At 43.0% G+C, this 23,083-nt stretch overlaps 1 protein-coding gene across 2 annotated transcripts in view; it reads left to right on the top strand.

The window, feature by feature from the left end:
• Positions 1–22,530, top strand: part of POFUT3 (protein O-fucosyltransferase 3) — a 78,643-nt gene extending 56,113 nt beyond the window's left edge. For both annotated transcript variants that reach the window (XM_040490211.1, XM_040490213.1), the window contains 2 exons: positions 10,563–11,398; positions 21,801–22,530. In XM_040490211.1, coding sequence (XP_040346145.1) covers positions 10,563–11,398; positions 21,801–22,025 — 1,061 coding nt within the window. In that variant the 3' untranslated portion in view covers positions 22,026–22,530. The remainder of the gene's footprint in view (positions 1–10,562; positions 11,399–21,800) is intronic.
• The last annotated feature ends 553 nt before the right edge of the window (positions 22,531–23,083 follow it).

Here is a 23,083-nt window from a genome sequence, read left to right as displayed (position 1 = left end):
CAGCATTCTGTGTATTTGTGTTCGCAGCTCAGAGAGGCATTTACAACACAGTACCTGCACCAGGACTGGGCTTCCCCGTGTCAAGCAGTTGGATGGTTCCTTTTGTATGGGGGAGGGGGGGGGCCCCCATTCTCTGATTTTATGTTTTCCCTCCTTAAATAGGAGGCTTGTGTTTTTTCTCCTTCCCCACTCTCACCAGATGGACTAAGAGGGACATAAACACAAAGGGGGACATAAAACCCTGGGATGGTGATAACAAGGGGATATGAATTGTGAAGAAATAGTATTTTTAGGAAAATCAAGGAATAAGCGAGTAAGAAAAAATCTGCAACAGAAGTTGGAATAATAAATTGCAGTCAGATGGAGGTCTCAAGGTTTTTTATTTTTTAATGCTTATTTGTTTGTGAAAGAGAGAGAGAGACAGAGCATGAGCAGGCGAGGGGCGGAGAGAGAGAGGGAGACATGGACTCTGAAGCAGGCTCCAGGCTCTGAGCTGTCAGCACAGGGCCCGACGAGGGGCTTGAACTCACCGACCATGAGATCGTGACCCGAGCCAAAGTCGGACGCCCAACCGACTGAGCCACCCAGGTGCCTTGGAAGTCTCAGGGTTTTGAAATGGGCTTCTGTATTAATCGTTGTCTGATAGGTGTTCTAGGTGTTTCAAACAATGGGATTTATTATGGGAATTGGTTGGTTACAAAGGCTTGGAAGGGTTGGTGGAGCAAAAGAACGTAAGGGAAGTTACGCAGAACAAGTAATGGGAAACGGCTACCATCCGTGGGCTGGAGAAGCATGGCGGGGAGATTGGTTGACCCAGAATGCAGGACAGCTGGCCTCCAAGGTTCCGCTGTTGGAGGTGAGCAGGAGCCTGTGTGCTGGCACTGAAAGGTCATTGCCACTGCCGCTGGGGCTGTCACCACAGTCTTGGTAGCTGGTGTCTCCACTGCAGCTGATACGATCACAATCCCAGGTGCTGCTGCTCTCTCTGCTAGGGGAGAAGCCTGTAGAAGAGGCTCCTTCTTGCCCTTCCACTTCCCAGCCTCCCTACAGCACTCCCATTGGCGGGACCTAAATGTAGGCAGGGGGTCCTGAGAAATGAAGTCTGCAGGGTCTCTCCCTTCAGTGCGGAGCACAACACACAAAGATCGGAATGGAGCTGAGAAGCCAGCAAGCCGGTGACTAACACCACCTCCTTTTAGGAAAAAGAGCTCCGGGCCCTCTGTGCCCTCCGTGAACCCACTTGCAGCCGAGAGTGCTGTAATCTTGGGCCAAACCCATGGTAATACTAAGCCCAGTATTTGAATTCTCGAAGGAATGTGTGTTCTGTTGGGGGACATTGGTGTGTCTGGAAGAAAGTAGTCTCCAGGAGAGAGAAGGTCTCTACTTTAGATTCTCTGCTTTCGTGATGGATTTATATAAAGCATTGACTCCTGGATCCATTTTGATGGAAATTGTCTGCAAAATAAAAGAAAAGGGCAAAATCTTCCATGTGCGTGTTCTGTTCTCCATAGGAATTTGTAATCGGTATTATTTCAAGTCACTCCGGGAAAAAAAAAAAAGCGCACATGAAAAGCAACTTTATCTGGTCACATATAGCATCGGCCTGGCATGAGCATCGGAGGATTGAGTGGATCTCTCGGCCGCAAGCTCGGGCTGGCAACCCTTCTGTACGGGCTGGAGCTGTGTGTTGGCGTTAAGACTCGGAGTTCTCTGTAGGTTTAAGCGTGGCTCATTGGAGTCAGTGTGCCATGTACCAAAGATTACGATTCACCCAATTCTGTGCACCTGAGATGTACTTTAAAAGGAAAAAACCGGGGTGCCTCGGTGGCTCAGTCAGTTAAGTGTCCACCTCTTGATTTCAGTTCAGGTCATGGTTTCGCAGTTCATGAGATCGAGCCCCGAGTTGGGCTGTGCACTGACGGCACAGAGCTTGCTTGGGATTCTCTCTCCCTCTCTCCCTGCCTCCCCTCCTCAAGTAAATAAACAAACAAATAAATAAATAAAAGGGAAAAGGCAAAGGAAGGGTTATACTCAAAGGTAGAGCACCTAGCTTACTCTAAGAGTTTCAAACCAACCTTGGTGGTGATGTAATGGAGACAAGACACGAAAAGGGACTGGGCTTTAGGGGAAGATGGCTAGTTTAGTCAGGGCATGGTCATTGGTGATTTTCTCTGGGCTATCCAAGTGGATATTTCCAGCATGCTATTAGATAATCTGGTTGGAGCTCAGGGGAGCAGTCTGGATAGAGTATAAACGTAGGATCTATCAGTAAATAGGTTTAGTTAAAACCTGAGTAGGGTTGGGAAACAGACTTGTTGGCATATTTTAGACTAAATCATTGAAGAGGATTCATTATGGGAGAATGTGCTAGAAGGAAATAGTCATCCCCCTGTTCCTCCTCCTGCCCAACCATATTGGATGTCATTGTCCCGAGGTTTAAAATCTGAATTTGTGTCCTTGGTTTAAGTAATCACACACAGTACATCAGGCCCCTGTTATACCAGAGCATGAATTCTAACCTGGAAGCAACTGTGCTTGGGAACGATGATTGACAACTTAAATCTGGACAATGGAGCTTTTGGACTCGGCCCAGAGGGGTCAACTCTGGCTTTCTCCAGCTGTGCCCCTTCATACAGGACGAGGAGTCCATAGGCTAAGGTCACGTTCTCACCTGTGGCCATAGAGCCCGTGCCTCCCCCTTAGAGGTCACACTCCAAGTACCAGGATCCCAGAATTCCCTGCCCCAATGGCCAAAGTGGAGCTCACTTCCAGAGCCCTCAGTGGCCACTTCTCTGTTGCAGGTATGCACCCCTGGGCTTCAAGATTGGTGAAGGGGTGACTACAAAGGTGTGGAATGTAAAAGAAAAGTTTTACACTGGATACTTGTTAAGCTAGATTTTATCCGAACTGCTCTAGTAGAGGAGAGAGGTTTCAGTATAGAACTGAGCTCAATTCTGGGGCGTCTGGGTGGCTCAGTCCATTAAGTGTCCAACTGTGACTCAGGTCATGATCTCGTGGTTCATGAGTTTGCACCCTGCGTTGGACTCTGTTATCAGCTCAGGGCCTGGAGCCTGCTTCAGATTCTGTGTCTCCCTCTCTGCCCCTCCTCTGTTCATGCTCTGTCTCTCTCTGTCTCAAAAAAATTAAAAAAACATCAAAAAAAAAAAAAAAAGAACTGAGCTCAACTCTGAATACAACAAAGACTGTTGGGGATGTCTAGCCCACAAGCAGGGTGAGGCAGTCAGTGTGTGGAAGGTTACTAAGAGGACAGCAGGGGTAGGAAGATGTTTGCTAAACTGGCTTCAGGATTCATGTTGGAGGCAGGTCAAGGACTTAGACATCAGTTGTGGGGGATGAGGGACTTGGTTAAATATCAAGGGTGAGGAGGGGATTATCACCAAACCAACACGGCAGGATTCTTTGCCGAATCTGGGCTCTGGAGGCTGAGGGCAGGGCAGCCGGCCAAGGTTGTGACATAGTGAGAAGAGGGCTCAGAAGAGCCTGATTAAATTTGGTCAGAGAGGGAGTTTCTGTCAGGACAGAGCTTGGACTTACAGGTTTGGGTGTCCATGTCTGTGTCACAGGGCCCCTCATGGTGTGGCTCAGAGCCAGGGGCAGAAGGAAAAGGGGCCAGGCACCCTGGCGTTCCGGCTTGGAACCCTGAGGAATCTGAGAGGTCCCAGTTTGAACCTGACTCCCCGGCCACCGATTCTTTTGCAAGAGTCTAAAAGGCTGATGCCTGAAGGGATGGGGCAGATTGTCTGATGGGGACTCTCAGCTGAGCAACTCAGGAGCTTCTGGAGGCACCTGGAGAGTGGGGGTGGGGAGGGGCAAGACCCAGGACAGGCCACGAGGGAGCCCCCCCCCCCCAAAGAGGAAGGGAAAATGGCGTCTCACCTGGGGTGGTGCTGACTGAGTGGAAGGGAAGGCCTGAGGGGTTAGGTGCGGCTGTCTGCGAGCCAGGGAGAACTTTTCCCTTCTCTTTTCACCCTGTGCCAGGCCCCAGTGAGAATCACGACCTATGGTAGAAAACGGTGTCGATTTTGAATATATGTTCTCCACATTTGGTGTGAACTGCGACTTTGCACATTAAAAAATATATATATCCATGAATGGGGGCGCCTGGATGGCTCAGTCGGTTGAGTGTCCGACTTTGGCTCAGGTCACGATCTGATGGCTCATGGGTTCGCGCCCCACATCGGGCTCTGTGCTGACAGCTCTGAGTCTGGAGCCTGCTTCGGATTCTGTGTCTCCCTCTCTCTGCCCCTCCTCCACTCAACTCTCTTTCTGTCTCTTCCTCAAAAATAAACATTACAATTTCTTTTTAAATCTTAAAAGAAAATCCAGGAATATATATATGTTAAGGTGGAAGGATAAAAATCCAACACTCAGAATGATTTACAGGTGCTGAATGTTTAGGCGTATCGTACTCGGGACCCCGTTTTTACTCTTGCCTCAGGCTCTGCACCGCCAGGAAGGGGCTGCAAAGTTGCTGACTGGCCTAGAGCACAGGCCCAGTTAGGGGGCATGAGAAGTTTCCAGGCCTAGGGGCAGATGGACAGATGCCTGATTGAACATGTGCGATTGAGAGAGGGCTACACGATATAGGATCGATAAGGGGGCAGGTAGGACTCATGAAGAGAGGTGGTGGAGAAGAGGGGGAGAAGATGGGTCTAGAAGCTAGTGCGGGAGTGCTTGGAGTCCAGTGGCCTGCCCACACACCCCGACTGGGATGGAACCAGGCCATCTGCAGAGGTGCGTGTATGGCACCCCTCCTGCCTTTAGTTAGAATTGAGCCTGGGGTGATCGGGGTCTTTCCCAGGTGCCAGCACCATTCTTTCACATTAAAAAAATTTTTTTTACTGTTTATTTATTTTTGAGAGAGAGACAGAGCATGAACACGGGCGGAGGGTGGGGGTAGCACAGAGAGAGAGGAAGACACAGAATCCGAAGCAGGCTCCAGGCTCTGAGCTGTCAGCACAGAGCCCGACGTGGGGCTGGAACCCATGAGCCATGAGATCGTGACCTGAGCCGAAGTCGGATGCTTAACTGACTGAGCCACCCAGGTGCCCCAATTCTTTCACATTAACAAAAATATGTATTCATTTTGGAGACGGGGGAGGGACAGACAGAGGGGGACAGAGTATCCGAAGCAAGTCTGTGCTGACAGTCGTGAGCCTAATGCAGAGCTTGAACTCACCAACCATGAGATTGTGACCTGAGCCCAAGTTAGATGCTCAACCAACTGAGCCACCCAGGTGCCCCGCTTTCACATTTGGAGTTAGCCTTCAGAACCTTAGAGAAAATACATGACCTGATGGGGTTGTGTGGGTAAGTCAAGAAAGTTCACGTGAAAGGGCTTTAAAAATACCAACAAACTACGCAAATTCTGGGTGGTAATATGTGGCCTAAATTGTTTTTCCCCAAGAGCTTTCCTATATTGAGGTATTCTTTGTGGGGCACACAGTTTTATGTTAGAGTTCTCTTTAAAAACAGGGATTACTAGGGTGCCTGGGTGGCTCAGTCGGTTAAATGTCCGACTTTGGCTCAGGTCATGATCTCACGGTTGGTGAATTCGAGCCCCGCTTCAGGCTCTGTGCTGACAGCTCTGAGTCTAGAGTCTGCTTCAAATTCTGTGTCTCCCTCCCTCTCTCTCTGCCCCTCCCCTCCACACACTCTGTCTGTCTCTCTCTCAAAAATGAATAAACGTAAAAAAACTTTAAAAGAAAATAAAATCAGGGATTACTTCTGAAGGACATTTTGAGGGGGCACTTTTCTTTTCCTAAATAAGGTATCTGTTCTCCCCGAGCAAGCTGGGTTTAAGCCGGGTAATGTTTTGGTGGGGGTACCTGGGAGCACCACGAGCAAATCGTTCAAAAGAATCAAGCATTGTAGTGGGGCCACTGATCTTTCCGGTCCTTTAGCATTAGCCAGTCGGAAAATTCTGCTCCCCACTAGAGGTTTCAGCTCCAGATAAATGATTCAAACTTCGTTAGTAGAGTGCGGCTAATAATACGTGTTGCCTTCTGTTTTCACCAGCCTGGGTAGGAATAACAAAAAAAGAGTTTGTGTGCTTGCAGAAGGAAAGGAGCACATAAACATATCATAAACTATAGTCGGTCTTCTGCTTGTCTGCCACTCCAAATTCAGCCTCCGCAGTTAGCAATCTGGCACCATTTGCCAGCATTAATTTGATTCCATTTGTATTCCAAGTTGCAATTCCCTTTACAGTGCACTTTAGTGCTTAAGATCTATTTGTCAGCTGTTATTTAAAGGAGCGAATAAATTTTTCAGTATGCAGTAAACGCAAAATAACCCAGAGAAATGAAAGTTTGAATCCCAAGTTGTTAAATGGGAGAGCCAGTGAAGAGGACTGTGTAAAACTAGTGAGCTAATGGCAGGCAAGTTAGTCACGTTTTTATGGATTTGCCATAGTTGAATTGACTTTGATTTCTTTAAACGTTCCAACTCTTGGGGCTCCTGGGTGGCTCAGTTGGTTAAGCATCTGACTCTTGATTTCTTCTCAGGTCACTATCTCACAGTTCGTGGGTTTAAGCCCTGAGTAGGGCTCTGTGTTGACAGTGTGGATCCTGCTTGGGATTCTCTCTCTCTCTCTCTCTCTCTCTCTCTCTCTCTCTCTCTGCCCCTCTCCTGTTCACACACTCTGTCTCTCTCTCTCTCTCTCTCAAAATAAATAAATAAACTTAAAACAATAAGGAATGTTCCAACTCTTGTTATAGTGGGTATTGCCCTAGAGTTGGAGAGAAGTAAGGAACTCAGTTGTTTTCCTGAGCCACCTATAGAAATTGTTCAGTATCATCATTCATATTCTATAATTTTTTTATGTTTATTTATTTCTGAGACAGAGACTGAGCTTGAGTGGGGGAGGGGCAGAGGGAGAGGGAGACACAGAAACAGAAGCAGGCTCCAGGCTCTTGAGCTGTCAGCACAGAGCCTGACGCAGGGCTCGAACTCACAAACTGTGAGATCATGACCTGAGCCGAAGTTGGATGCTCAACCGACTGAGCCACCCAGGCACCCCATCATTCATATTCTAGACCATAATATCCTCAGTGAAATACGGTGGACCCTTGAACAATGCAGCTGTTAGGGGCACCACACCCCACACAGTCGAAAAATCTGCGTCTAACTTTGGAACCCCCAAAACTTAACTACTACTAATAGTCTGCTGTTCGCTGGAAGCCTGAAGGATAATATGAACAGTCAGTTAACACATATTTCGTATATTATACGTATCATATACCGTATTCTTACAATAAAGTTAGCCAGAAAAAAAGAAAAGGGTATTAAGAAAAACATAAAAGAAAATACATTCACAGTATTATACTGTGTTTGTTGAAAACAAATCCACAGCGAAGTGGACCCACAAAGTTCAGGTCTGTGTTGTTCCAGGATCAGCTGTAGTTTAGGGCTTTTATGGTTCTTATTTCAGTCTTCTTGAGTGTTGACCATCTGAAGCTATAGGTTTAGGGAAGGAGCTCACTGGGCAAAATGCCATCTTTTTTAAAATCTTCCCCAGAGAATTTTAGTGTGGAAGAATCTGATTAAAAGCCTACTTTAATATGATTTTGTGTGTGTCTGTTGTGTATGTGTTTTAGGGAAGTAGCTAGGAAATACTTTTTAAGGTAAAAAAATAATGGGAAATGTTTCTGGAAAGTTAGGTCCCTTTAACTTTCCTCTCTGTTAAAAAGGTATTCCTGCAGTTTTAAAGATGGCGTCACTCCTACAAACTAAACAATTCAGATGGATGTCCTAGAACCTCACACTCTCGTTTTTCAAAAGCCGTGTTCTTTTTTAGAGCATGAACATAATGGATGTATCTTGCTTAGATTCCGCAGGCTTGTTTTACTACTAAAGATTGCATATGCACGGAACCCCGTGCTCTTCTCCCCTTCCTTCCTTTATCAGGGTTCCAGTAGAACTTGGCTACCGAGCCGGCAAGCCCTCGTTACAGTGAATGAATGGCAAGCCCTCCCAGTTACAGTGAATCAAGGGTTCATAATTGCAACCAGTCTCAAGTCCCATTCATGTTACGAATACAATCTGAGTGGACCTAGAAACTGGCCACAGAAAGATCTAGCCAGAGCTGTTTTTGGTGCCCATTACCCTTAACTGATGTGGACGAGCAGAGATGATGCTCAGGCCATCTCCATTCTCTGAAGCACAGGAGGCAGGCGTTGTGTCCTGCTGCTGTCCTGTTCTTTGGATCTTTGCCGTGGCACAGCCAGGGCGAGGCAAATAAAGAGTCACCTGCGTGCCATATAGCAGCAGCCGCCAGCCACTGCTGGCACCAGCCACTCACTCAAGACACCTGTGCCTGCCCCCCTCCCGAGTTAAGTGTGGACCCACTTCTGTTCTAATCATACACCACCAATCTTAATCTTGTATCTTGATCACTGTCTCTGACTCCTGTGGATTGGACTCCAATTCTTCGCTCCCAAACAGCCTTGATTCCTGTTATGCCTTCAGCGGAAACTTAATGCTCTAACTCAAGTTCCTGGGTTCCTGGTCCTGTTGGTGACCAGTTGACCAGCAACCACTTCATGTGTGAATGGCCTTTCTTCTCAGATTCTCTACTTTTTCACATCTTCAAGTTTGTCTGTTAACTTTTGCTGACCACCTAACTCTACGTGTCATTAAATTCCCACTGTGTATGTAGGTGAGCATTCTTTTTTGTTTTTTAATGTTTATTTATTATTTTTGAGAGACAGAGAGACAGAGCGTGAGCAGGGGAGGGGAGGGGAGGGGCAGAGAGAGAGAGAGAGAGAGGAAGACATAGAATCCGAAGCAGGCTCCAGGCTCTGAGCTGTCAGCACAGAGCCTGATGCGGGGCTCGAACCCACAAACCGTGAGATCATGACCTGAGCCGAAGTGGGACGCTTAACCAACTGAGCCACCCAGGCACTCCTTCATTCTTTTTTTTTTTTTTTTTTTTTGATGTTTATTTATTTATTTATTTATTTTGAGAGAGCACAAGTAGGGGAGGATCAGAGAGAGAGATAGAGAGAGTTCCAAACAGGCTGTGCACTGTCTGTGCCTGACATGGGGCTCAAATGCACCAACTTTGAGTTCATGACCTGAGCCAAAAATCAGGAGTCAAACGTTTAAACAGCTGAGCCACCTAGGCGCCCCTGTTCTTTTTGATGCTAAAGGTCAAATATGGCAAATGCCAAGTAAACAAATACATAATCATTTTTTTTTAATTTATTTATTTTGAGAGAGAGGGGGAGAGAGAGAGAGAGAGAGAGAGAGAACAAGTGGGGGTGGGGCAGAGAGAGAGAGGAAGTGAGAATGTCTCAAGCAGGCTCTCCGGCTGTCAGCACAGAGCCCATCATGGGTCTTGATCTCATTAACTGTGAGATCATGACCTGAGCCGAAGTCAGACGCCTAACCGACTGAGCCACCCAGGCGCCCCAATCTTACTTGATCTTTAATTGTTTACAAGCCTTTCGTGATTAAATGACTTCTCCTTGCTGTAGTGTTGGCACCAAAGAGTATATATTTATTTGAGAGAGTGTGTACCAGCATTAAACAATTAATTTTTATGAATTCTACTAGAGAATATGTTTTGTTCCTCTGGAAGCATTTATTTGGGCTTTTTTTTTTTTTTCCCTGCAGATAGATTTTTTTTTTTTTCCATTTCCTTACATTTAAAAACTCAAATCAGGGGCCACAAAATCATCAGTGTCAGGAACACTTTAGAAATTCTGTTACATATTGTGGTATTGTCTTAATCCTTTCTCGGTTATAGAAATAACTTCTTCCTGATTGAGTCTCCATCCACAATGTCAGGAAACAACTGCTTACCACATCCATCACTTCTGTCTGCACAGGATCGTGTTTCAAAGGTTTCCCAATTAATCCTGTGGAAGTTAGAATCATTCATAATTATAATCCTGTTATGCCTTCTTTATTTCTTGATGTGCTTGTTAATTAACGTCCATCCTGCAGCGGTCTGTAGCATGGTGCTGTTATTGGCTGTTTTGTCTTTAAAAGCCTCTTTTCTACCATTTTGACTAAGATTGATTCACTGCACTTTGTTGAAATCGATCATTTTGGATCAAAAAAAAATCTATCTATACCATATATTCATTCTGGCTACTTTTGCATGATTTCACTTTTTTTCAGTCCATCAATGCCAAGCTGGTGGCTTACCCCTTTTTGGCTTCCTTTCTCTTGCTCTTTTCTTTTTTAAGAACTGTCTATCTCTTTCTTTCTCCCGCCCTCTCTGAGACAACACCTCTGGGGAGAAAAGCCAATTGGCGGAGGCAGCAGAATAAATTCTCATTTTGGAACCAGGCTAGACACTAGTCCCATTTCTCTTTTTATAAAATCAGGAAGAGGGTCCCTCTGCTTGGTGATCCTCCCCCTGAACAGTCTCTAGGGTGACAGCGTCATGACTGACTGCGAGGCACTTTGCAAGCGCTGTAGCGTCCTTCGTCATAGCCTCAAACTCCTCTGTATTCTAATCTCACCAGGTGGACTCCAGACGAGCACTAAAATTCTTGCGCACATACTAACGTTTTCTTTTCTTCTTCCAGGCACTGACTTTAACATAGATAGCTTACCTCTGCCTCGGAAGGCCCATCACGACTGGGCCCTTTTTCACGAAGAGTCTCCGAAAAATAATTACAAGCTCTTTCACAAGCCGGTCATCACCTTGTTCAACTACACTGCCACGTTCAGCCGACATTCCCACTTGCCACTGACCACCCAGTACTTGGAGGGCGTAGAAGTCCTGAAGTCACTCAGATACCTGGTCCCTTTGCGGTCCAAGAACATCCTTCGAAGAAGACTTGCTCCACTGGTGTATGTCCAGTCAGACTGTGACCCGCCATCAGACAGGGACAGCTATGTTCGAGAACTGATGACTCACGTTGAGGTGGATTCCTACGGTGAGTGTTTACGAAACAAGGATCTCCCTCCGCAGCTAAAAAATCCAGCTTCCATGGATGCTGATGGCTTTTATAGGATCATCGCACAGTATAAGTTTATCCTTGCCTTCGAGAATGCGGTGTGTGATGACTACATCACTGAGAAGTTCTGGAGACCTCTGAAACTGGGGGTGGTCCCTGTGTATTATGGGTCCCCCAGCATCGCTGACTGGCTCCCAAGTAATAGAAGTGCTATTCTCGTGTCTGAATTTGCTCACCCTAGAGAACTGGCAAGTTACATCAGACAGCTGGATCACGACGACAGACTGTACGAGGCCTACATAGAATGGAAGCTGAAGGGTGAGGTCTCGAATCAGCGACTTCTCACAGCACTCAAGGAACGGAAGTGGGGAGTACAAGACGTCCACCAGGACAACTACATCGATGCATTTGAGTGCATGGTGTGCAGCAAGGTGTGGGATAATATCCGGCTTCAGGAGAAGGTGAGAGAATCAAGGTTTGGCGAAGAGGCTCTAGGAGAGCCATCTTGATGGCTTCTGACATTTTGCATCCTTTTTTTAAAAAAAGTTATTATTATTATTATTATGTTTTAAAGTTTATTTATTTTGAGAGAGAGAAGGAGGGGCAGAGAGAGAGGGAAAGAGAAGAGAATCCCAAGCAGACTCTGTACTGTCAGCACAGAGCCCGACACGGCACTCAAACTCAGCAAACCACAAGATGGTGACCTGAGCCAAACCCAAGAGTCAGATGCTTAACAGACTGAGCCACCCAGGCGCTCCGCCATTTTGTATCCTTCTGTAGCGGCCCCTTCGTACTCCTCTTCATTCCCATTAGAGAGACCAGGCTCTGCAGGAAGGTGAATATTTCATTCCTCTCCTTTGAGGACTTCATTCCTCATGAAGTTTACTAGTCCTGTCCTTCTTCCTGAAGGCCTTAAACTCCCCTTTATTGTTTCTTCTGAAGGACACCATGCTGCAGGTGCTGGGCAGTGATAGAAGCAGGCTGCAGGAGAGGGAAGAAAATGATAAAAAATGGGAAAATTCTAAATCTCATCCACATTGTCAGGTCTTTAACTTTTCCATCAGTGCTCTGGTTTCTGTCAGACTCCTTACACGTTTGCCTCACAGGCTACTGCTTGGAAACTTATTTTCATTTCACATGTGCAATCTAACACCTCTCTCTCTGTCTCTCTCTTTCTCATTCTTACTCTTTCTCTTTCTGGCACATGCTTATTAATATAGAGAAAATATTCAAATGATGATGGATAACCCTTAAAATATTTCTTTTTCTTAAACTATTATAATTTCTTAGTAATGTCTTAGTAATGTCTTCAAATTTCTTGATGCTCTTAACATTTGCTTGCTTTACTTATTTATACTGGGAATGGTCTCACTTTATATATAACTAAATTTGTTAGAAGGTAGTTTATTGAAAGAAAGAGAAAGATTAGTTTAATTTACCTTTGAAATTAAAAGAGAGTGGTGCCCAGGTGGCTCAGTCAGCCCCTAAAAGTCAGCCAACTTTGGCTCAGGTCATGACCTTGTGATTCATGGTTTCGAGCCCCGTGTCGGGCTCTGTGCTGACAGCTCAGAGCCTGGAGCCTGCTTCGGATTCTGTCTCCCTCTCTCTCTCTGCTCCTCCCCTGCTCACACTCTGTCTGTCTGTCTCTCTCTCTCAAATAAATAAATGTTTAAAAAAATTGAAAAAAAAAAGAAATTAGAGAAGAAATGAGATGGCCCACTTATACTATACTAGTTGGCAATCACTCATCAGTCCCTTGTCCTACTCCCATATACATGTAATGTTTCATCTAAGTTCTCTGGAGGCAAACAATTTTTGTTAAATACTGAAATGTTTATTTTGGACACCATATTAATTTCAGGTCAGACATAAACCTGAACAGTTCATTGAATTATTTTTGTGTATTGTATAGATAAGGCTCTCATAGGCGAAATGTGTGTATTTTTAGACAAATTTTAAAATATTTGAAAGATTATTTTCCTCATTTTAACTAGTATAAAATTTAAATTGTTTTATCTGGTTTTATATAACAAAGATTTACTCAGAAAATCATTTCTGTTAAGCCAAGTGACTTGGTTGCTGCACGAACACTATTACATCATCCTTCTCAGAGAATGCATCCTGACTGGCAACGACTTCCTCTTTGACCTAAGTTACAGGGCCACGTTACAGCAAAACCCAAAATCCGCACACTGCAGAAAACGTGAAAAAGTAGAGACCACATTAATTACCCATGCCATCCTAATTATTTATTCTGAAAGTCTGTTAAAGCAGAAAACAGAACTTCTGAGGGTGGTGATTTGCCCGGGGCTGCCGATCAAGATCCGTGCCAGGCTTGGACATGACAGTCACAGAAAACCAAACAACCCCACAAGCCCTAACTGTGTGTGCACCTCACAGACGCCCTTTTGGAATGATTGCTGGGGACTGGAAGAGAGCACATGACGACGTTGGTGGATAGCTTTGTAAAAGTTATAGGAGAATGTGTATATTCCTGCGTTTCCAAAAAAACAGCTAACTGTGGTATTTCCGAGTGCCTGAAGGTGATGTAATTACATGTCCTTTTCTTTGGAGTCTTTGAAGAAAAGTAGATGGAGTAGGCTGTCCTTTGGCGTGTTCTTATTCCTCCCCGAAAAGTGGTCAGTGAGGATGATTAAAAGGCTTTGCTTGCATTTCAATGGATGCGCTACAGTTCTCAAATGCTAATGTGCTCATTATTGAAAAGCAGAACAAAATGTACCGTGAAAGTAAATTAAAAGGGTATTAAGACTAGTTCTTTACACTGGCATTTATTCATTTGTTTTACAAGATTTGTTATAGCTTCCATATGCCATGCCTTAAAGTAAGCTGCTTATATATGTTTCTTCACTTTTTCTCTTTCAGCCAAAGAAAAGCTAAAAGAAATAATTTGATTTCCTCTGACTCTGATTATTTTTCATCTTGTGGCTGGCAATAATTTAATCATTGTATTTGGATGTAGAAACTACCGTAAGAATATCAAATGTATCTCCCCTTTCTCTACTCTGCTTCTCCCCTGCTCTCCCTCTACACAGACCTAGTGAGTTATCTATTGCTGTGTGAATAATAATGTCACAGACTTAGTGGCTTAAAAACCACACATACTTATCATCTAACGGTTTCTTGTGGATTAGCTCATGGCTTAAGCGGGTCCCCCGGAAGCCTGCAATCAAAGTATCAGTCAGGGCCGGGTGTTCACCCAGAGGCTCAACTGGGGACAAGTCTGCTTCTAAACTCACATGCTTGTTGGCAGATTCAGTTCCTAGAGGCTATAGGACTGAGGGCTTCAAGTTGCTCATTGGCTGGAGGCCGGAGGCTGCCCTCGGCTCTGAGAGGCCACTACATTCCTCGTCCATGCGGGCTTCCCCAGCATGGCTGCTTACTTCCTCAAAGCCAGCAAGGGAGTGAGAGAGTTCAGCAAGATCAGTGCTGCAACCAGCATATATGATCATGTACACACAATCACATACATTCTCTCACCTTTGCCGTATTTTATTGGTTAGAAACAAGTGAAGATACCTTGCACGCTCAAGAGGAAAGGAATACAAGGGCATGCATACCAGGAGGCAGAAATCACGGGGGCCATCTGGAGTCTGTCCACCACACCTGTTGAATCTGAGTAGGCTTGTTCTCTATGGTGTTTGCTTTATTTACCCCATGTAGGGGGAAGTCTTTCGGTATTGAATTGACTTTAGTCTGTAAAAGAACATTTACCCATACACCATCCTGTCCTCAAAAAGGCCATAATAGGGGAGACAGCATATAATCGTCAGAGATCTAACTTCACAGGGGATAAGCTTTTAAAAAATTAGCTTTGAGGTATAATTGATATACAATAAACTGCACATATTTAAAATGCGTGGTTTGATTAGTTATGACCTATACCTGTGAAACCATCACCCCAATCAAGATGACAAACATTTCTGTCCTCCCCAGGACATGAGTTTCCTCATGTCCCTCTTTAATCCATTCTCTCTCCACCCCCTTTCTCAGGCAGCCACACATCTGCTTTTTGCCACTTGTGACAAAGAAGCTAAGGCACTTTTCTAGAATTTTATGTAAATGGAATCCTGTAATGATTCTCTTTTGTGTCTGGCTTCTTTCTATCCACATGATAATGTTGACATTCATCCACAACACTGCGTATCAACAGTTCCTTTCTCTTCATTGTTGAAGTTCGCACATGCCAAAATGGCCTTATCCATTCAGCTCTTGATGGACATTTGAGTTGTTTTCAGTTTCTGGCTATTACACAATAAAGCTGCCTCGAACGTTCACGTACAAGTCTTTGCGTGGACGTATGTTTTCATTTGTCTTCTATAAATACCTAGGCGAGGAATGGCTAGGTCATATGGTAGATGTCTGTTAAACATTTTGAGAAATTACCAGATTGTTTTCCAAAGTTACTCTGTCGTACATCCCCACCAGCATTGCATGGGAGTTGCATTCATTAACAGTCGGTGTGGTCAGTTGTAGTTTTTGCCATTTTGCTGGGTGCGTAGTGGTATCTCACTGTGATTTAATTTACATTTCTCAGCAACTAATGATTTTGAGTATCTTTTAAATGGCTTATTTGCCATCAATATCTTCAGCGATACGTCTCTTCAAATCTTTGCTCATTTAAAAAAGATTGAGTTATTCTTGTTATTCTTGAGTGGTGACAGTTCTTCATATATTTTGAACAAATAACAGATGTTTTCTTCCAGGCTTTGGGTTGTTTTTCCATTTTCATAACAGTGTCTTTTAAGGTGTAAAAGGTTTTAGTTTTGATGAAGTCCAGCACATCATTTTTTTCTTTTATATTTGTGTGTTTTGTGTCCTATATAAAAATATTTGTGTAACCCAAGGTCACTAAGATGTGCGTCTGTTTTATTCTAGAAATGTTGTGGTTTTAGCTTTTACACTTGGGTCTGTTTTCCACTTAGAGTTAATTTTTGTAATGCAGTGTGGTGTAAGAGTTGAGGTTTGTATATTTGGATGTCCAATAGGATCGGCACCATTACTGGAAAGATTATTTTTTCGTGATTGAATTACCTTGTTGTTTTTTTCTAAACTCAATTGGCCATCTATATATATATATATATATGTTAATTTCTGGGCTGATCAATATGTCTGTATTTAAGTACTGTAGCTTCATAATAAGTGTTAAAATGAGATAGTGTCAATCTTCCAACCTTGTTCTTTTTCAAAATTATTTTCACCATTTTAGGTCTTTTGCTTTAATATATAAATTTTAGAGTCAGTTTGCCAATTTATATGAGAATGCTTGATAGCATTTTCATTGTGATTGTGTTGAATGTAAGTATCAATTTTGGGAGAATTGACAACAATATTGAGACATTTAACCCATAAGAATGATATATCTATCCATTTAAGTCTTCTTTAATTTCTCTAGACATTATTTTGTAATTTCTTGTGTACAGGTTTTTTTATAACTCTTTACTCAAATTTATCACTAAGTAGTTCACATTTTTTGATACCATAATAAATGATATATTTTTTTAAACTATATATTCTGATCATTTGTTGCTGGTATATAGAAAAAAAATTGATTTTGTACGTTGACTTCATAGACTGCAGCCGTGTTCATTACACTGATTAGTTCTGGTATCTTTTTACAAGATTTCTTAGGATTTTTCTACATAAATGATCATGTCATTTATAAAAGAAGATGATTTTATCCCCATCTCCAATCTATTTGCCTTTTATTTCTTCCCCTTTTCTCCTTTACTGTACTAAGACCTTCATTATAACTTTGAAGAGTACTGTTGGGACCATAGTTCCCCATCATAGAGAGACTTGTTCTTCATCATTGTCTCATCATTGTTTTTCATCATCGTTTATGATATTAGCTGTAGGATTTTGGTTGATGCCCTTTATCAAATTGAGAAAGTTTCCTTCTGTTCTTACTTCGATGAGAATTTTTTATCATGAGTGGATATAGAATTTGTCAAATGATTTTCTGTCTCCATTGAGACAATCATGGTTTTCCTTCTTTATTTAATGATGAGTTACAGTGATAATTTTCAAGGCTAAATGACCTTGCTTTCCTGAGATAAACTTCACTTGGTTATATTATCCTTCTTATTTATTGTTGGATTTGAACTGTTAAAATTTTTGTTAGGAATTTTTGCATCTAGGTTCATGAGGTAGACTGGTCCATGTTTTTCTCCCAGTGCCTTGGCTAGTTTTCATATGTGGTAATGCTGCTCTCATGTTCCCTCTGCTCGTGTTTCCTGAGTTTGTGGAGATTTAGTATTATTTTTTCCTTAACTGTTTGTTGAATTTACCAGTAGGCCATCAAAGTTTTTTCCTTGTAGGAAGGTTTTTAAGTATAAATTGAATTGTTTTAATAGACATAAAGCTGTTCCTGTTATTCATCTCCTTTTGAGTGAGCTTTGGTAGATTGTGTCTTCTAAGGGATTTTTTTTTCATATTCTCCAAGTTGTCAAATTGACTAGCATACCATTGTCAGCATTCCTTTATTCTTTCAATATCTGTACTATCTGTATGTTACCTCTGTCATGTCTGATATTAATTTGTGTCTTTTTTTCATGATTAATCTACACAGAGATTTATCCATTTCATTGAGCTATTCAGATAATTAGCTTTTGATTTCATTATTTTTTCTTTTGTTCTATATCTTAATTATTTCTGTTCCTTATTTTAATTTTTCTTTTTTAATTTTATTTATTTATTTAATATAATTTATTGCCATGTTGGCTAACATACACTGTATACAGTGTGCTTTTGGTTTTGAGGGTAGATTCCTGTGGTTCATCGCTTACATACAACACCCAGGGCTCATCCCAACAAGTGCTCTCCTCAATTTACCCTCTCCGACCATCAACCCTCAATTTGTTCTCTGTATTTAAGAGTCTCTTATGGTTTGCCTCCCTCTCTGTAACTCTTTTTTTCTTCTTCCCTTCCCCCATGGTCTTCAGTTAAGTTAATTTTTCTTTTTTTTTTTTTTTTATTTAAAAAAAATTTTTTTTTCAACATTTTATTTATTTTTGGGACAGAGAGAGACAGAGCATGAACGGGCGAGGGGCAGAGAGAGAGGGAGACACAGAATCGGAAACAGGCTCCAGGCTCTGAGCCATCAGCCCAGAGCCTGACCCGGGGCTCCAACTCACGGACCGCGAGATCGTGACCTGGCTGAAGTCGGACGCTTAACCGACTGCGCCACCCAGGCGCCCCAAGTTAATTTTTCTTAAATTGGACTTAATTTGTTCATTTTCAAATTTAAGGTAGAAACTTGGGTCATTGATTTTAAACCTTTATGCTTTCATAATATACGTGTTTACTGCTATAAAATTCCTCTAATCACCGCCTGAGCTACCTCCTACAAATTTAGGTTATTGTGTTAATGTTAATTCAGCTTAAAATATTTTCAGTCTTCTGCCCTGCTTCCAGTCTCCCTCCTGAGCATCTGATGGAGGTCCATGGAAAAGAGCTTTTGAGTGGATTTGAACTCTTCCTTTGTGTCTGGGACTCCTAGGTATTCCAAACTGGCATGAAAACCCATACTTCACCTTTAAGAATTTGTTTAAAAATGTAACTCGGGGCACTTGGGTGGCTCAGTCGGTTAAGTGTCCAACTCTTCATTTTGGCTCAGGTCATGATCTCGCGGATGGTGAGACCGAGCCCTGCATCCCTTGTCAGCACAGAGCCTGCTTGGGATTCACTCTCTCCTCTCTCTCTGCCTCTCTCTCTCTCTCTCTCTCTCTCTCTGCCTCTCTCTCTCTCTCTCTCTGTCTCTGTCTCTCTCTCAAAATAAATAAGTAAACATTTTTTTAAAATGTTAACTGATTTCTTATTACCTGTTGGTATGACGACCACCGCTTTCTCCTGTGTTCTGTCAAAGGTTAAACAAATCATGTATCCATCTCTCTCTGGAGGGGCTTGTCACTCTGGAATTCGGTTTACCTGGTTCCTGTGTGATTTCGGTTCCCTGATGGCCTCAAGGAAAGTCGTGAATTTAGATTACCTGACTTTGTCCTTATTGTTAGAATAGGAACCATGTTCTCTTTGGAAGCAAAATATTTGTTAATCATACTTTAGAAACAGCTTGTTTTTCTGCCCAGGACCCCAGCTGGAAAGACAATTTGGGATGCTGAAACTTAGTCACTTCCAAAATGTCATAACTATTTCATCAGACACACTTCCTTCAGGTCATACTGTGAACTATTTCTACAAGAACACTAGAGTTAAGAGTCCATTTCATAAGATTATTTTCTTTGTGATATCCCCTCAGATGGAACTTTATCCTACACTGCTGAAAGGACTTTTGAGTGGGCAGGCACGCAAACAGATATCAGTACTGGCTTTCTCATATAAACAGTGACGCAGCACCAGGGTTGGGAAGGCCATCCAATGGTATGTGGTCAGTATGGCTACCAGCTGACTGGTTCTAGCATCACGAACAAGCCATCTGCTGGTTATCTTGGAACATTTCCGGTGCTGGCGGTTGCATCATTTTTCAGGGTAGCCCATTTTATCTTTTGTTAGTTTTGACAGTTACATGGTTCTTTCCTTTGAACCCGGACTTTGCTTTCTCTAGTCCATTCTTAGTTACCTGCCTCTGACTCTTTAGTTCAATGGGATGTAGCCTCGCATCTCCACATGTTAGTCAATAAATATGAGCGGTGACCTTTCAAAAGTTTGCATCCTCCTTTCTTGATTCTGTTCTGCTCTTGCTTCAAATACAATCTCTGACCAACCATAATCCCTCACTAAAGTAACCCCAATTTTGAGCCCACCTCTAGTTTTCTGGGGGAAAAAATGTATTGCTATTCAGACTTCCCAGCTTTTAAGTCTTAGCATTTCCTAATGGTTTGCTGTTTGGATTTGTGTTCTGGGTCTCTTGCTGTGTTGTCTTGGTAAGGAAATCTTGCCCTAGTTCCAGACTCTTTTAAGCCAAACTGCATGGTCATTTGTCCTGAGAGCAGAGAGGTATATCCTTCACTCTCTTCCAAACATGTTAATGCATTCTTCAACTTAGAGTCCCTTCAGATGCGTAAAGGAAGCTTTATATGCATTCTAGGTCATCTTTTTTTTTGGGCTACACCCTAGTATCTTCTCCTGTGCTTCCTATGGGAAGTTTAACAAAAAAGGGAATGTGTTGATTCAACCACAGGTAGGCACCCAAATTGTTATATTTCCAAATTGGTTTTTCTACTCTGCTTTCTAAATTTGTATTGGATGAGAATTCTAATTATTACAAACTCAATACATTATAAACCCTGTTATCTTCACATTAAAATTTTTTTTTGGAAAAAGATACACATGCACATAGCTCAAAGTATTAAATAGTTCTGCAAAGTTAGTTTAAAAAAAAAAAAGAGCAGCCTTTAAGTTACCCCTTTTCTCCCTCCCCAGGAGCAATCTCTTACCACCACACTTAGCTAATTATTTTGGTATTTGCCCAATGTTTCTAACTAACATGCTGATACACTAATTTTTTGATGTTTAAAAAAAGGGACCCTGAGAGCTCCCCTGCCTAGCATTTGAGGATTTTCCTTTCTTATCTTTTTCTATTGCGGGGACACCTCTATTTCTTGCATGCTTTCTCCCTTTTCCCGAGTTTGCGCTTCTGATTGATCCTGCCCTTGGACAGCTTCTCGAGAAGGGGTACGTGAGGATGTCTGAAATGTCTTCATTTCACTCCAACATGTAAGCCATAGTTTCGCTGAGTGTAAACTATCAGTTTTCCTTAGAATTTGGAAGGCATTTTGCATCGCCTTTTAAAAAAAAAAAAAACTTTTACTTTTGAAATGATTTTAAATTGGCGGAAGAGTTACAAAGATGGTACAGAGGTCCTGAACGCCCTTCACATGGCCTCTCCTGTTGTTAACATTGCACATCATGACATGATAACGTGTCAGCGCTTAAGAAATTAACGTTGGCACACTGCGATTAACTCACCTGCAGACTTTAGTCGTATTTCACCCGTTTTTCCACCAACATCCTTTGTTCCAGGATTAAATCCAAGATACCAGATTGAAATGAGCTCTCGTGTGTCCTTGGTCTTCTCTAAACTGTGACAGTCGTTCAGTTTCCTTATTTTTAATAACTTTGATGCTTTTAAAGAGTACTGGCCAATATTTTTGTAGACTGTCCCTCCATGGGTTTGTCTGATGTTTTCTCCTGTTAAAACTTGGATTATGGATTTGGGGGAATAATATTGCAGCGGTGAAAGGGCCCTTCTCACCTCACCTTGTCAGAGGGGTGCATGACATCAACCTGACCTATTACTAGTGATGTTAACTTTGATCAATTGGTTTAAGGCGATACCTGCTAGGTTTCCTCCGTGAGCTTACTGTTTTTCCCTTTCCATTAAGCAGGTTGCTAAGTCCAGGTCATGCTCGAAGGGAGGGGGATTGATCTTCACCTCCTCGAGAGAGGAATATCGCACAATTTGCAGGCATGAGTTAAAACCACCACAATAATGAATAAATATTTCAGGGGAGATATTTTGAGGCTACGCAAGTATTCTTTTTCTTCCCTAAAGATTCACGCACTAATGTTAACATTCAACGGTTAGTCTCACCATCGCTTTTTAACCTCCAGTGTCCCTGTCAAGAAATCTACAACCATCCTAACTCCTGATCCTCAGAATTAGACTTTTCCAGTCAGGGAGGTGGCAGAATCTCTCCCTTCTTTTCTGTGTTCTGAAATTTCATAAAAATATTTGCCAAGAGACTATTTGTTTCACTGGGGAGTGACGATATTTGCTTTCAAAAGAAAAGTACGTGTCGGGTGCTGTTGTTGTGAGACAGGAACACGGGACTTGTTTTTCCTTATCATCTATTTTGAATTCTTTTTTTCTTTCTCCCAATGCAGGGCTTACCACCCAAAAGATGGAAGGCAGAAGTTACCCACCTCAGCTGCCCGGAGCCCACAGTGTTTGCTTTCTCACCTCTGGCTCCACGTTGGAGCTCTTTGAGGGAGATGTGGATACCAAGCTTTGAACAGTCCAAGAAAGAAGCACAGGCACTAAGGTGGCTGGTTGATAGGAATAAAAATTTTTCAGCTCAAGAGTTTTGGGCCCTCGTGTTCAAGGACTAATTTCTACCAGTATCACAGCGATATAGACTAGGGGGTTCTCCTGAGCTTTATTTTCTAGGTTGCCTTAACACTCGAATACAGTCGCTACTTTGTTGACTGTCCTTCAGGATAAGGATTAATTGCTGTAGTTCTCATCATGAGCCCTCTCACCTAATGGATATGAATTACCCTTAGGGGTCACCTCTGTATTTTTTTATACTAAAAAAGTGACTATGTCGTATGGACACTGGTCACCTTCAGTTTCCACGTCTGGACGGATGTACCTGCTGCCTTTTGTGGACGTCCAGCTAATGCGGAGTGAGTGCTTTCCTCGCCGCAAGCGAGGCGGAGGGTGGAGCTGTGGATTCTTGACACTCACCTCACTGTCTGCGGTTTATTAGTATTTGGCAAGCCCGGTGTCCTGATGCTAAGCATGAACATGAAATGCATTAGAACTTGGCAATGAGAGATTCCATCTGTTGGTTTCCAGGGATGTAAGTGAGTAATAAAAGCTGTGTGAATTTTATCGGCTGTTTAGTCTTCAAGTCAGAAGAACATACGCATGCCTGCCTTCTCCTTACTCTCACTACCTCTCTTTTCTTCTTTCCACCTTGCCCTGCGTCCTTCCCCGCTCGCCTCCCTAACTGGAATGTCTTAGGAAGACCTGCCTTCTCCTCGTGTATTTTGAACGGTGAGATGTTCTCAATTGTCTCTCACTCTGCAGAGCAGAAGAATAATCATATGATCCAGGCGGTACACCCTGTTCGTTTCCATCAGCGTGAGAGTGGAAGTGAATGTCCCCAGGAACCCCAGTTGTGTTGAAGGTGATTTGTTTTTTTCTTAGGATGATACAATAGTGGGCAGCCCCACTGGTTTGTAAATGTCCCTTGTCATTTCTGATCCCGTCACAGAGAAGGTTCAGCTCTCCTGGCGGGATCATCCACTGGAGCTCCATGAAAGACCGGGAGAAAACACTGGCTCACATTTTCTTCCCGTGTGATGGTGGGGAGGCTTTTAGAGGATACTATAGCCCGTTGCCACCCAACGTGTCATGGCTTTGGTGCTCTTTATTGTGGAAA

This window comes from Herpailurus yagouaroundi, unplaced genomic scaffold (assembly GCF_014898765.1).
Source record: "Herpailurus yagouaroundi ecotype Mexico unplaced genomic scaffold, PumYag 181, whole genome shotgun sequence".
NCBI lineage: Eukaryota > Metazoa > Chordata > Mammalia > Carnivora > Felidae > Herpailurus > Herpailurus yagouaroundi.
The sequence above is the reverse complement of the archived record's forward strand: the minus strand, read 5'-3'. Positions and strand labels throughout refer to the sequence as shown.